At 44.6% G+C, this 14,574-nt stretch overlaps 1 protein-coding gene across 1 annotated transcript; it reads left to right on the top strand.

The window, feature by feature from the left end:
- Positions 1–5,990: 5,990 nt before the first annotated feature.
- On the top strand, positions 5,991–7,126 carry SIT1 (signaling threshold regulating transmembrane adaptor 1; the record flags this gene model as incomplete). The annotated part of the gene is given in 6 exon segments (XM_079113682.1): positions 5,991–6,032; positions 6,035–6,092; positions 6,217–6,352; positions 6,439–6,497; positions 6,609–6,670; positions 6,762–7,126. Coding segments are annotated over 6 exon segments (591 nt in total). The 3' UTR covers positions 6,996–7,126.
- Positions 7,127–14,574: the final 7,448 nt, after the last annotated feature.

The raw sequence follows: 14,574 nt of genomic DNA, 5'->3' as shown, positions 1-14,574 counted from the left end.
GACACGCCCACTCGCGTGGGGCGTGACCATGGGATATTTGCATAAGACCAACTCATGACTTTCTTAAATTAGTTCATTTTCCACCTATTTAGGTATTCTATTAGTCTGAATGTTCCCATAAACCTAAAGTCTTTTAAAACATGCCTAAAACATGCCTAAAAATGCTTGTTTTTATATTCCACACTTCCAACTTCTTCACCCTAATCAAAAGATTAAGTCCCTGACAGACCTATAAAGTGCCACAGGCCATAAGCAAGGTTGCAGTTCGTGCTGAAGGCCTGTTTCCTAGGCTACAAACGAGGGACTAGTTCCTTACCTTTCCGCCTAGGGGAAAGTCCCCGGACCACCGGCAGAGAGTGCCACGTGCTCCCGCACGTAGACCTTCCCGGCCTGTCACTGGTTAACCCGCCAAGAAGCAAGCCCGTCGTTCGCGATGGGGGAGCTGAGCGGCGTGTGGCGTGGGCGTCATCCGTCATCTCTCCTAGTAACGCAGGCAGTGCGTGTTTTCGCGCACCAACCACACGGGGCTCATTCTCAGCTCGGCTGCTTTTTACTAACATTTAACAAATTCTTGGGGGGGGGGGCTCTTTCCCAAAATATGGACTACTAGTTTATGTAGCACTTCTCTGTGCCACGTTTTGCAGTTGCCTCATCCTGAGAACCTCCCATTCTGTCTCTACCAGATGGAGAGAGGCCATTCATTAATAGGCATAAATTGTTCTGTACCATGCTACACAGCAGAATATGAAGTCTGCCTGGACTAGAATCCCGACTCCTTAAGATCAGGAGACTTTGGCCAAGTTACTTAATATATTCTCCCTGTGCCTCGGTTTCCACTCTAAGGAATGGAGAGAGTAATATACATGCACCTCAAGGGTTGTTATGATGATTAAATAGGAAAATCTAAGTAAAGAGTTTAGGACCGTGCCTAGCTATTAGTGATTTTAAACCTTGGCAGCTACTATAGGCCAGGCAGCTGAAATGATATGACTCCCGGTCATTTCCACGCATTTCCTTGCCACACTGTTGACTTCTACATACCCTTCAGTTCTCAGTTCAAGTGTGTTCCTTCCTTCATTCAGGACACTTAAAAAGTTCTACTCTATTCCTCGATGCAACAGTTTTATTTTCTATTCTTTTATTATATTTTTTGGCGCAGGGGATATGAACTCAGGGCCTTGATGCTTGCAAGGCAAGCGCTCTACCGACTGAGCTCTCTCCCCAGCCTGGTGCGGGAGTTTTACTTTCTTCAATACCACTAGAGCAGGAGCCTTGTCTGTGTTTTCCTATTTTATCTCGAAGCCTAGCACAGCACCTGGCACTAACAGGCACTCAATGAATCATTCAATAAAATTGATGAATGTTCACAACCACCCCTCAAAAATATAATTAGGCCCTTTTAAAGAATAAAGAAGCTGGGCGTATGGGCACATGCCTGTAATCTCAGCAACTCGGGAGCCTGAAGCAGGAAGATCACGTGTTGGAGGCCTCAGCAGTTTTGTTGAGACCTTGTCTCAAAATTAAAAAAAAAAAAAAAAAAAAATTAAGAAGGGGTGGGATGTTAAGTCAGTGGTAGAACACCCCAGGGTTCAATCCCCAGTACAACAGGAGTGGGAGGTGAAGAAACTGATTCAGGAAATTTAAGTCAACCATGAATGGGTTAAGAGGCAGAGTAGAGACTCCGACCCTCTACTGCCTATCTCCATACCATCCCCTTCACCACCACTCACCACTCCTGCCTTCCACTTCTCCAGGCAGAATGGTGTTCCTCTTAATCTTCCACGTTCTTTTTTTATTTATTTATTTATTAGTTGTAGATAGACACAATACCTTTATTTTACTTATTTATTTTTACGTGGTGGTGAGGAGCAAACCCAGTGCCTCACACAGGCGAGGCAAGCGCTCTTCCACCGAGCTACAGCCCCAGCCCTTCCACGTTCTTTTAATTGTCTGGGATACACAAGGCCATCTTCCCAACTAGACCAAAAGCTCTCTAAGGAAAGAAACATGTTCCACTCCCAGTTCTATCTCCAGAGCTTGGCATGTCACGGCAATAGGTATATGTATGTCAAATAAATTAATAAAATATGGGTTTATCTTCTTGGTTTTCCTGAAGGGAGTGAGGAGGACAGGGCAGGGAGAGACCTGCACCCAGGGGAATCATCAGAGTCTAACTGACTACCTGGAGGCAGGCTGGGTAGGAGAGCAAGGAAGTCCAAACCTTGAATCTAAGAACATTGTCCCAGTTGATCTAAATAGCAGGTTGAGACCAGTTATGATGAGATAAATGGCTGCCAGACAATTGCTGCCTTTAGGGAACTCAGGTCCACTGTTGCTGGATCTTTGGATTCTTTCAAAAGAATTGAGCAATCAGGATTTTAAAAGTGGAATTTTAAATTTTTTTTAAAAATTGGAAATTATCAATTTTGATAAGGAGTCAGTGGTATACTTAATATATTTTATACTCAAATGAAAAACATTTTTTTGTTCTAGGAACTAAACCAGGATGCTTTATGACATAGCTACATCCCTAGTTCTTTTTTATTTCTGAAACAGGGTCTCATTAAGCTTCCCAGGTTGCCTCAGCCTCCCAGATCCCTAGAATAACAGGCATGTGCCATCACGCCTAGCTTCAACTGGATCTCTGTTTTTGTTTTTGTTTTGTACTGGGGATTTAACCCAGGGGCACTTAATCACTGAGCCACATCCCCAGCCCTTTTTATTTTTTATTTTGAGACAGGATCTCACTAAATTCCTTGGGGCCTCACTAAATTGCTGAGGCAGGCTTTGAACTTGCCTGCCTCAGCTTCCTGAGCTACTGGGAATACAGGGAGTGTCACCACACCCAGTTCATATGAATCATTTTTTAAAATTGTTCTCTAGGGCTACAAATGTAGTTCAGTGATAGAGCACTTGCTAAGCATGTGCAAGGCCCCAAGTTCAATATCCAATACCAAAAAAAAATTTTTTTATTTCTCTATATGACAAAATTGCTTTCAGTAATAATCATGAAATGAAATAAGGGCCAGAAAAGAAACTCAGATAGTGAATTTTTTAATTATTAAACTCCACAGATATAATTATATCAGTATAAAATAGATAATTAACAATTTTAAATCAAGTAAACATTACAGAAAAGAAATAGAAATGCGTTCATAATTTTTTTTTTTTTTTATTCTGAGGATTGAACCCAGGGTGCTTAGCCTCCAAGCCACATATCCAGCCCTTTTTAAATTTTTATTTTGAGACAGGGTCTCACCAGGTTGCTGAGGCTGACCTTGAACTTTCGATCAACCTCCCACATTGCTGGGACTGCAGGCATGCACCACCACTCCCAGTTTATACCCACGTATCCATTTGTCTGAATGATGAATAGTATCATGATTTCTTTTTTTGATTCTTAACTTTGGCAAATTTGTTAAAAGTAATCTTTACTTATTTGTATTCAATAGAAATATAACCAGATTTGTTGACTTTCACTTAAGTTGATTAAAGACTATTAATCAACTTGAAGCATGTGAAGCACAGATATACAAATAGGAGAAATCTTAAACATAAGAATAAATTTAGCAAAGATTCACAAAAGTCCCATTTCACAACAAATTCTAGAAAATTTAAATGCTGTATAAATAAAAACTCCAACGGGTCACCTAGAATAATGGAATTAGAAAAACTCAAGTTCAGTTTCTTTGATTTTAAAATTACTGTGCTGTAATTGTTTATTTTGTTTGTTGTTATTTATTTATTTATTTATTTATTTATTTATTTATTTATTGGTCCTGGGGATTGAATCCAGGGCCTCAAGTATGATAAATTACCCATCGACCTCTCCATGTTTATTTACTTTAAAATCGGTATATTTATTTTGAGATGGTGTGTTGACCATGTTGTCCAGGCTGCCTCAAACTCCTGGCTGAAGTGATCCTCCTGCCTAACCCTTCTGAGTAGCTGGGACTACAGGCATGTGCCACTGAGTCCAGCTCATTGTTTATTTTAAATCTACTGGTTAAACACAGAAATATGTGGCTATCTTTGGGGCTGGAGACAGACATTGCACCCAAAGCAAATTTGAACAATTCCAAACTGTCAAGAACTAATTCTAGATTTAAACACACATAGACAAGTCTGCTCGTGTCAAGGGCTTATTGCATAACTGAAAGTTCTCTGGATTTCTGGTTGTGGTAGCACATGCCTGTAATCCCAGTGACTCGGGAGCCTGAGGCAGGATGATTACCACTTCAAGGCCAGTCTCAGCAAATTAGCGAGACCCTAGGCAATTTAGTGACACTCTGTCTCAAAATAAAAATTAAAAAGTGCTGGGGATTTATCTCGGTGGTAAATTGTCCTTGGATTCAATCCCCAGTACAAAAAAAAAAAAAAAAAAAAAAAAAGAAGTTCTCTGGTTTAACTTCCATGTATATTACAATGTTTTTTAAAAATGTTAATTTGGGGGCTGGGGAGATAGCTCAATTTGTAGAGTGCTTGCCTCTCAAGCACAAGGCCCTGGGTTCAATCCCCAGCACTGCCAAGAAAAAAACCCCAAAAACAAAAAAATGCTAATTTGGGTGGGCAAGGTGGTGTACAGCCTGCTCAGCCTGCTCCTTGGGAGGCTGAGGCAGTAGGCGCACCAGTTCAAAGCCAACCTCAGCAAAGACAAGGGACTAAGTACCCAGTGAGACCTTGTCTCTAAATAAAATACAAAAAAGGGCTGGGAATGTGGCTCAGTTGCTAAAGTGCCCCTGAGTTCAATTCCCCAGTACCAAAATAATAATAATAATAAATTTTTTAAAAAATGCTAATTTGAAGCAACAAAAATATGCTAATTTGGAGCTTATATAACATTAAAACTCATTAATGCCCACATAATTTATAACTAAGATTTACAAAGATTTTTTAGGGAAGAGCATTTTGTCACTGACATTTTTTAGAATTGTTGATACATGGTGATAACAAAAAGAGCTGAATTTTATTTTATTTTATTTTATTTATTTTTAAGGTCTACACAGACAAGACACTCCCTTATTGTCTGCAACAAAAGGGTAGGACTTCTCCATTTATCCCTATCCTTGGCAGGCCACTGTAGTTTAAGTCTAAATTTAAATATATATTCAGCATTGGCACTCCACTCCCTCTAATGAAGAAGTGCAAAGACTGGGATCAGTTTGCCAGGATAGTCCTGGTAGAGAAATTCCTTTAATGCAATTAAATGAAGTGAAAGTTCTTAGGAACAGTTTGGATGAAATGGGTCAAGCGGGTTGAGCCTGGTGGCATACTCCTATAATCCCAGCACCTGGGGAAGTTGAGGCAGGAGGATCGCTAAGGTTGAGGCCTGCCTGGGCATCTTATCTCAAAATAAAAATAAATAGGTGAAGTACCCTGGGTTCAATCCCCAATACCAAAAAAAAAAAAAAAAAAAAAGATTGGGGTGAATCTATCTTCCTTATTCACCCCCTACTATAATAGTAGTAATAACAATGAAAATAATTATGTATACTTTTTTTTTTCAGGTTGCTAGGGATGGAACCCAGAGCCTCATGCAAACGTTTTCTCTGTCAACCTTAGACTGTGTGAGACTGCAGGCAGCCCAAGGTCATACACTTGACAACATGCTCATTAAGGAATACATTCTCATCCACCAGAGTCAAGGGCCAGACAGAACAGGTGGACATCATGTGGCAGAAGGGGTATTCCTGTCCTTTTTGGTCATGTCTCATGCCACTTCTGCCCCTGGGTCTTTATGGGCTCACCTGCACATGGCACAGAACACTTGGGCTTGCATCTCTCTTGGGTGAAGGAGACTAAGGAACTGCGGAGTGGTGCAGGTGCAGGCATAGGGCGGGGTCTTTGTTCTTTAGATCATCCCTCCCCTCCCCCTTCCTTCCCGGAAACCAACCGGCAACTTTGCCACCATCAGTACTGGGGATGTTGAGCCGTGGGGGCCAGGCCCAGAGAGGGATGGGAGTAAGGGGGGTTGTGGCAGCTGTCAAGCTATGAGTTGGGCTGACCAGCTCAGGGCAGTGTGCTTATGGACCCGACTCTCACATCAGCAGTCATGAGCAGAGGTGACAACTGCACGGATCTACTAGCATGGGGTGAGCTGGGCGGGGCAGGGGTTGCTGGGGGAGGGGTCATGTGGCTCCATGTCCCACCTGCTGGTGATGGCTAGAGATGGCTGGGCAGAAACACCCTACCACCTCAACCCTGTCATATCCACAGGAATCCCTTCCATAACAAAGGCCTGGGGACTATGGGCCCTCTTAGGAGTGGTGACGCTGATGCTTCTCATCTCACTGGCTGCACTGTTGTCCCAATGGACCAGTGACCGAAGCAGGAGTCAGCCGGGGCAGGGACGGTGAGTGGAGGACAAAAGGGATGGGTTAACTTAGAGTTCCCTCTTACCAGGAAGTCCCCACTCATTCCCCAAACTCTGTGTTGCAGCTCTGGAGGGTCTGTGGAAGAGGTCCCCCTGTATGGAAACCTGCACTATCTACAGACAGGTAGGGTGCTGCGGAGGAGGGAAAGGCACAGTGGCCAGGTCCTAGTGGGCGGGATAGGGGTACGCAGAAGGAGGAACAAGAAGCTGACCAGAGTCCTGTTCCCTGTCCCAGGACGATTGTCTCAAGAGCCAGGACCAGACCAGCAGGATTCATCCCCTGGAGGCCCTGCCAGGGTAAGTTAGATGGTGCTGAAGAAGAAAGGAAGGAAGGATGTGGGGGTCTTTTCCAAGGGTCCAGTGAACTTCTGACAGCCTTCATTTCCAGGCTGCAGAGGAGGTGATGTGCTACACCAGCCTGCAGCTGCGGCCTCCTCAGGGCCGGATGGCCAGTTCCGCGACCCCCATCAAGTACTCAGAGGTGATGCTGGACTCCGAGTCAAAGCCCCAGGCTGCCAGCCCCGAGCCAGAGCTCTATGCCTCAGTGTGCGCTCAGACACGCAGAGCCCGGGCTTCCTTCCCAGATCAGGCCTATGCCAACAGCCAGCCTGCACCCAGCTGAGGAGGGTCCGGTACACTGCCACCTCCTTGTCACAGGGGCTCCTGCTGCCCTGTCAGGAGCACACCTGCTTTCCAACCACACCCAAGGACTTCCAGCTACCACCCAGTCACAGGTGGTGACCTACCCGGAATTTCCTATCTGAGCTTCGAGGGAGGCATATTGGGGTATGGTAGGCCCAAGGCTTCCTGAGGATAGAGGAAACAAAGACACGGGCCCCCTCCCCACTTCTCTTTTCTATCTGTTCTCAGCCCTCAAACTCCCAGGTTGTCACCTCTTCCTCCTTCCGGAGTGCAACCAGATCCTCCCCACTCCCCTCCCTCACAGCCTACCCTGTACCTCAGTGTCTCCTCAGGCACAGGAAGTGGGTACAGGGGCAGGCCTAAGAACCTGAGAGGATGTGGGTAGGAATCATCTTTGGGAGTTCATAGGCTGGAAGTGTTCTAAGACCTATGACCTGAGGGACCCAAACCTGGCTACTAACCTGAGAATTCTGACGGGACAATATCGTCTGCATGCTACTGTCATATTTTGAAATAAAATTCTCAAAAAGTATTTAGGTTTTTACCTAGAAGGCTACAAACAAAAGGCCCCACAGGGTGGGGGTGTGAGCATTGCCACCCACACAGATCATTTCTGGGGATTCCTAGCTGCAGAAGAGGGACCAAGAGAGACTGCAGAGGTGGGGCTAGGGATAGAGGGCTGGACTCAGGTCCTCAGCTACTCTTGCTGCTGCAAGAACATTCCCAGGATTTGCACTCAAGGTATCCCATTGCCTCTGGGACAGCAAGCTCACCAGCCCAAGCTACTCTCCCATGACCTCTGTAACGGTGCTATCCCCTGCTTACAATCTGCGGACCTAGCTCCTCCATCAGTTCAGCCCTCAGTCCTCGCATCCCTCGAGAGTATGTCTATACCCCTCTTGTACACTTCTCCTGGCCTTCTCTTCATCACTATGGCAACAGTTCACTCCTATTCTACTTCACTTTCTCGGTTGTCACTTACAGTCCTGATAAAAGCTTTGCTTGTCATCACTCTCATTTTAATCCCTATCTAATCTGCCCTCCCTCTCCACCCATCCTCTGCTTTATTCTAAATGCTAGCTTCCTGCACTATATAGCATGCAGGTTAGCATTGACATTAGAACTGCGGACTTGGGAGCCTGACCATCTGAGGTCAGATTCTACCCCTGCCATCTACCAGATGTTTGTTCTTGAGCAACTGAACCTGGGTGCCTGTCTCTGTCTCTCTTCCTTTCTTTTTGTGGTGCTGGGGATCAAACCCAGAGCCTCATGCATGCTAGGCTCAAGTCCATTTTATTTTTTATTTTCAGGCAGGGTCTTGCTAATTTACTTATAGGGCCTTACCGAACTGCTTAGGTTGGCCTAGAACTTTTGATCCTCCTGCCTCAGCCTCTTGAGTGCTTGGGATTACACGTGTCATCATGCCTTACCCCAGCCCTTTTCTTTTTAAAAATTGTATATTGAGACAAGATCTTCCTAAGTTGCTCAGGTTAGCCTCAAATTTGTGATCCTCCTGCCTCAACCTCCTGAGTAGCAGGAATTACAGGTGTGCATTGCCATGCCCAGACTGAATTCAGTTTTTGACTCTATAAGATAGAGAGGATATTAATGTCTATTTTTAAAAGGTTGTTGTGTGGCTTATATGAATTACCATATGTAAAGCATTGAGAAGAGAGTGCTCAATTATTATTAAAATAAAAGAAAAATAGGATCCTCTGGAGGAGTTCATGGTCGAAGTGACAATAAACAGGAACATGATACATAGTGTAAATCAGAACAGAAAAACAGAACATAGTCCAGCAGAGGGAACCACAAGGCAAAGAGCTTCTTTGGAGGAGCTGATGGAAATTCATCCACCAGGGATGGAGGGGATATAAAAGGGGAAATGGCAATACAATGCTGGGGGGGTTCGGAAGCCAATCACACGGGGCCTGTAAGCCACACCAGGAAGTTTGGATTTCATCCTGGAGGTGAGGTGGAGGGGAGTCACTGAAGGTTTAAAGCAAGGGACGAACACAGATACTGGGAACACTAACTCTCCTGGCTTCTGTGTGGATCTGAAGGTCTGCAGCACTGGAACCAGGCTGGGTATTAGGAAAATGTAATAAACTCTGAGAGAAAATGGTGGCAGTAGCAATGGGTGATGGACTAGATATGCTTAGGGTGGGAGTGATGACACATGTCTATGGTCCCAGCTACTGGGGAAGCTGAGGCAAGAGAATCTCAAGTTTGAAGTCAGCCTGGACAACTTAGCAAGATCCTGGCTCACAATTTAAAAAAAAAAAAAAGAATTTTTTTTTCTTTTAGAAAGGGCTGCTGGGTATGTAGCTCAGTGGTAGAACACTTGCCCAGCATGTGCAAGGTCCTCGTTCAATCCCCAGTAGGGGTTGGGGAGCCACCACTTATCACACCCTCCATCCTTCGGGTTAGAACTTGAAACAAACCCCACTCTCAATCCCTATCACAGTAATGCAGCCCAGCTGCAAATGGGTCTGGCTAGTCAGTTTCGTTGCCCTGGTAACAACTCTCTCTCTCTCTCTCTCTCTCTCTCTCTCTCTCCTCCCCCCCCCCCCCCCTCTCTCTCTCTCTCTCTCTCTCTCTCTCTCTCTCTCTCTCCCTCCCTCCCTCCCTCCCTCTCTTGTGCACTCTTTAGTTTTCCGCAGGCCAGTAGCGGCCCCTTCCACCTTTTCTGCAGCCCATCTATGATCCATCCCTCACTGTGGCAAAATCTCCAACCACTTCAGGCTTAGGGGTTAAAAAATCACGTTTTCTGAGCTGTAGGCCATCTCCTTTTAGGGCTTCTGTAGACGTTAAGTTCAGCTGGACAGACCTGAGGTTTGAGGGCAGAAGAAAGGGGAAGCTAAGGTTTTCACTTCCAAGCTTCTCTCCTTCCCACTTAAGTATGAATCCCAAAGAAAACCACAGAGCAGGGGACCCTGACCTTGATTCTGGACTGGCCGGATGGTCACAATGAGAAGGTGACACCCTCCCTAGAATGCCCCTGGGTCCCTGGACCCCAGAGGACCACAATCTGGGCCTCCCCAGGAGACGCCCAAGTCGCGGTAAGGACAGGCAGCTGGGGCTGTGTAGGAGGGAAGGTGGTTTGGGGGCGGACACCGGATGTGGGGAGCCACCGGCAGCGGGATGTGGGGTTCGGAGAGCTGCTATGTTGTTTCTGAAGATGGCTCAGAGTGTCCCGCCAGGAGGACGTCAGAGCTAACCTTGAAGAGGCGGGGATCTGGTACAAGCCGGCAAGCAGGACTGAGGGCTCCACCTCTCCTAACCCAGATCGCAGACCTCGGCCCCGAGACCCACTCTCCCCGCCTGAACCCTCGGCACCAGAATTAAACACCAGCACCCCCAAGAGGCTAGACACTGCATCGCCGCCACCTCTGCGCAGGCGTGATGCTGTCCGGCCCCGCGGCATCCTGGGAGTTGTAGTCCTACAGTTTAGGCCTCCCCGGAGTCCGGCTCGGGACTACGCCCAGCTTGAGCTCTGCAGCCACCGCCCACGTTCGCGAACTTAGCGGACTCGCTCTATGAGAAGGCGGGTGACATGACTGTCCCCAAACAGTCGCCCTTAAATTGAGTTTCTTTAAAACAATTTGATTTTTCATGGATGGTATAGTTAGAACTTCCTTTGCCTTCTTTCTCCTCCATAGCCCTTCAGTTTTTCTTACTTTTTTACCTTGTCTTCATTACCAAAGTTAGTACTCTGGCCTAACTCCTGAAGGATGAACACCAGGACCTTGATAGCTTCCTAACTGATCTCTGAAACTAAGAATATATACTCACTTCTCTAGCTGGTCAGCTTGTCTCACCAAATACCCGACATTTCTTTCCCTTTGCATAGCTCCAGGTGTTTTCTTTAGTAAGCTCCATTGCCTTACTGGTGTATGATCCCAGCCAAGGGTTCCCCGTCCCAAGTAAATTCCCAGGGGTAGACACTTAGGCGAAGTCACTAGGACTTCTGGGGGCCCAACTTTCCCTCTCTCCTTGAGATCTCAGCTTAGAGAATAGGAAGAAACTTAAGACCCAAAAAAGAATGGTTTTTGAGAAAAAAGATTCAATGACAAAACTTAAGGAATTACTTATATGTGGGAAGTGGACTTGGAGTCATTTAGCCAAGGCTCCTCCATCTTTGGCCTTGCTTTGCAGTCTGTCAAGATGGTTGTAAATTCCAAACAGGAGGGAAAACAGACTTAGGTGGTCAAGAGAGATTAATCTGATTTAATCTGAAATCATGGTTCCAGCCATGCCCAGAACTAGATCTGCCTTCTGAACTTTTCAGTTATGAAAGCTAATAAACTCCCTTAAGTCAAAGTTAACTTTTCTTATCTCTTGAAGCCACAGGTTCTGAGTAATTCTGTAGGAAAGTATCAGCAGACCAGTGTGGCACATGAAGGTGCTGAACCACTGTTATCTTCACTCATTGCTCAATTCTTCCATGAGCCACACTTCTCTGAACTAAAATGCACTATCATGTCATTTGACCCTGAGATATTTCTGCTTAACATGGGGGTTAATTTGGTTTATTGCCTTATCAATTTCCAGAATTATATAGCTAGAAGGAGGATGAAAGATCTGGTCCAAACTTACACCTACTGCAGGAACTGTGCTATGAACACTTGCAGAGATGGGGACCTCACTACTGATCAAGCATTCATTTCCAATCTTTTCTTATTGATAAAACCTTTTCTTTGGAATAAAATCTGTCTCCTTCTAACTTTTGTCCTGATCTACAGTCATACAACAGTCTTCTCCCTCCTGCATATGGCAACCCTGAAGGAATTGGTAGCCAGTTCTTATGGATGTATATTTTTTTCTTCCCAAGAAGAGCTTTTTAACGTTCTTTCTATAGTTTTTTTCAAGCTATATTTTCAGCCTATCAGTTCCTTCTGTTGTTTTGCTGGATCAGAGTTCCTCTTAAAGTGTAGGGCTAAGAAGTGAACAGGGTACTGGCCCCCACAGTGGCAGCCTGCCTATGGTTGGGTACTAGAAGTGTTTATTGAGAGGACACCTGAGGCAATTAGGAGGCCTAATGGTTATGCTGATGGGACCCCTGCAGTATGTTTTGGATCTTGGAACTCTATAGTACTGGGGCCTCAGTGACAGAAGAATGTGGGTTTTCATGCTCCTGTTCCTGATCCTTGTCTCTTTACTCACTATATCTCTACGTTTTTGTTCACAAATATCCAGATTTCTTCCCACTTTGCTAACTTGCTTCCCTGTCCTTTACTGTGTATTCTCTACTTCCTCACAATAGCTTCACATTTCCTCCACTGTCCGAGACTTCTGTTAAATGTTGAATTATAGAAACGGTGTGTGCATGTGATTAAAAAAATCAAACAGAATCTAAAGCTATAGAAAGGGTATACAGCAATGGTTCTCAACTAGGGGGCCTCTGCCCCTTAGGGGACATTTGGGAGCTTGGGTGGAAACTTTCTCTTTTGTTTTTTAGTACTGTGGATCAAGTCCTGAGTTTTGTTCATGCTAATTTCATGCACTACACTCAGCTGCACTCCCTGCCCTGGAAACAGTTTTGGTGGTCAAAGTAAGGAGGAGATGCTAGTGGGAAAGGGCAGGGATGCTGCTACATCCTACAACATATTAGTCAATAGCTGGGTGTGGTGTCACCTGCCTATAATCCCAGTAACTTGGGAGGCTGATGCAAGAGGATTCCAAGTTTGAGGTCAGCCTCAGCAACTTAGTGAGGCCCGATTTCAAAATTTAAATTTTTTTTTTTTTTTTTAAAAAGGGCTGAGTGGGGCTGGGGATATAGCTCAGTTGGAAGAGTGCTTGCCTCACAAGCAGAAGGCCCTGGGTTCAATACCCCGGCACTGCAAAAAAAAAAAAGGGGGGGGGGTGGGCTGAGGATTTAGCTCAGTAGTAAGGCACCCCTGCCTGGGTCCAATCCCCCATACTGCAAAAATAAATAAATAATAAAAATCCTGGTATAAAGCTCTTCCTCACCCCATTTTCAGTGGTAGTTCCTGGAGACAACTACTGTTAATGATTTCAAAGTCTTTTGATGATTATCGAATAAGTATTTGTCAATAACACAGAGACTACCGGAGCAGTAGGGAGAAGTTGTAGGAGGATCCAGACAGATGGCAATCCTAATGAGGCTCACCCTGTCACAATCCCCTCTAAATGGGCTCTGCTGGGCTCCCAGCAAAGAATTCCCTGCAGACAAGTTCTGGAGAACAGTCTCAGAGTCAAGGGCAAGGATTCCAGGAAGAAAACAAGTCCCAGAAACAACCTGCTTCTTAAGAACAATCAATAACTTTGCAGTCTCCCTGACCAAAAAAAAAAAAAAAACACCAAAAACCTAATAGTGGATTGAATTTCTCAGTCCTTGAAGCTAGGAGAATACAGACAAACCAGAGAACAGAGAAACATGCTGGCAGAAACTGATGAGTTGCTGACAGAAAATATGTGAACCTGAAGGAGATGTGTGTGAAGCTCAAGCACAAAAGATTTCCTTGAACTAGAAAATGTGATACCAGTAGCAAAGGTGCCCATTGACAAATCAAAAGAGAGGACAGTTATTGCTGAAACCCCCTAAAAATGGGTCCAGAAAATTAAATAGAATATCTCAAAACATATGAAAAAAATATAGACATGCATGTCTGGTAGTGAAAGATGGGGGATTGGAACAGACCCAGGAGGCCTGCCACATAGTGGGTTTCAGGAGAAAAGGAACAGGAAAGAAAAGGTCATCATTAAATAATAGATGACATTTCTATGAGCTGGTAAAAGACTTAAATTCCAGACCAGATTGATAGAAAAAGACACACAGCCGTATCAGGTAAGGCATCTGAAACTCTAAAGACCTAAGAGTCGTACACACATTTTCAGTCAGAAATCAAGGTCTTTATTCTCATCTGCAACCCTAGAAGGTAAAAGGCAGCAAAAGTGCACCGCAAAAAAAAAAAAAAAAAAAAAGTGAATGTAGGTTAAGGTGGAAAAAAGCTGGCAACGTGGACCTAGTCAAGGAAGAATAAAGGATATTTGATGGTTTGCTGAAGTCACTTAGTACTGCATCTGAGAAAGACTTTTGAGATAAGACTCTAATCAAGCAACAAAATGAACTTTAAGAACAGGGGAACAGGAAGAGAAGAGGAAAGAAAGCAGTGGGGAGTAACCAACCATGGTCTATATATTTATATCCAAACTTATTTAGAAGGTTTAATATACATGCTAAATAAGAACTCTTGAAACTGAACACACTGTAAGGGCAATTCTAATAAGGACTAAACTATCTTACCATAACTCTGGAATCAGGTGACAGGGACAAAGGAAAGGCAAAGTGTTCTAGACTTCTAAGGGACAAGAGGCAGAGAAGAAAAGGGGGATGAAAGAAGGGTAAAGTATTTATCTCAAGATCACATTTCATTGGGTGGGGAGGAAATAGAAGATAATTATAATATTGTGGAAATAGTTATTCTATTTTGTATACTAGAAGAGTTGTGTGTATCTGAGAGCAGGGACAAGGATGATAGCTATTAATAGGATGAAAAACTCCAAATTAATACGGGGAAAAAAGTAATGAATAG

The sequence above is a fragment of the Sciurus vulgaris genome (assembly GCF_902686455.1).
Source record: "Sciurus vulgaris genome assembly, chromosome: 15".
NCBI classification, from domain to species: Eukaryota; Metazoa; Chordata; class Mammalia; order Rodentia; family Sciuridae; genus Sciurus; species Sciurus vulgaris.
The sequence above is the reverse complement of the archived record's forward strand: the minus strand, read 5'-3'. Positions and strand labels throughout refer to the sequence as shown.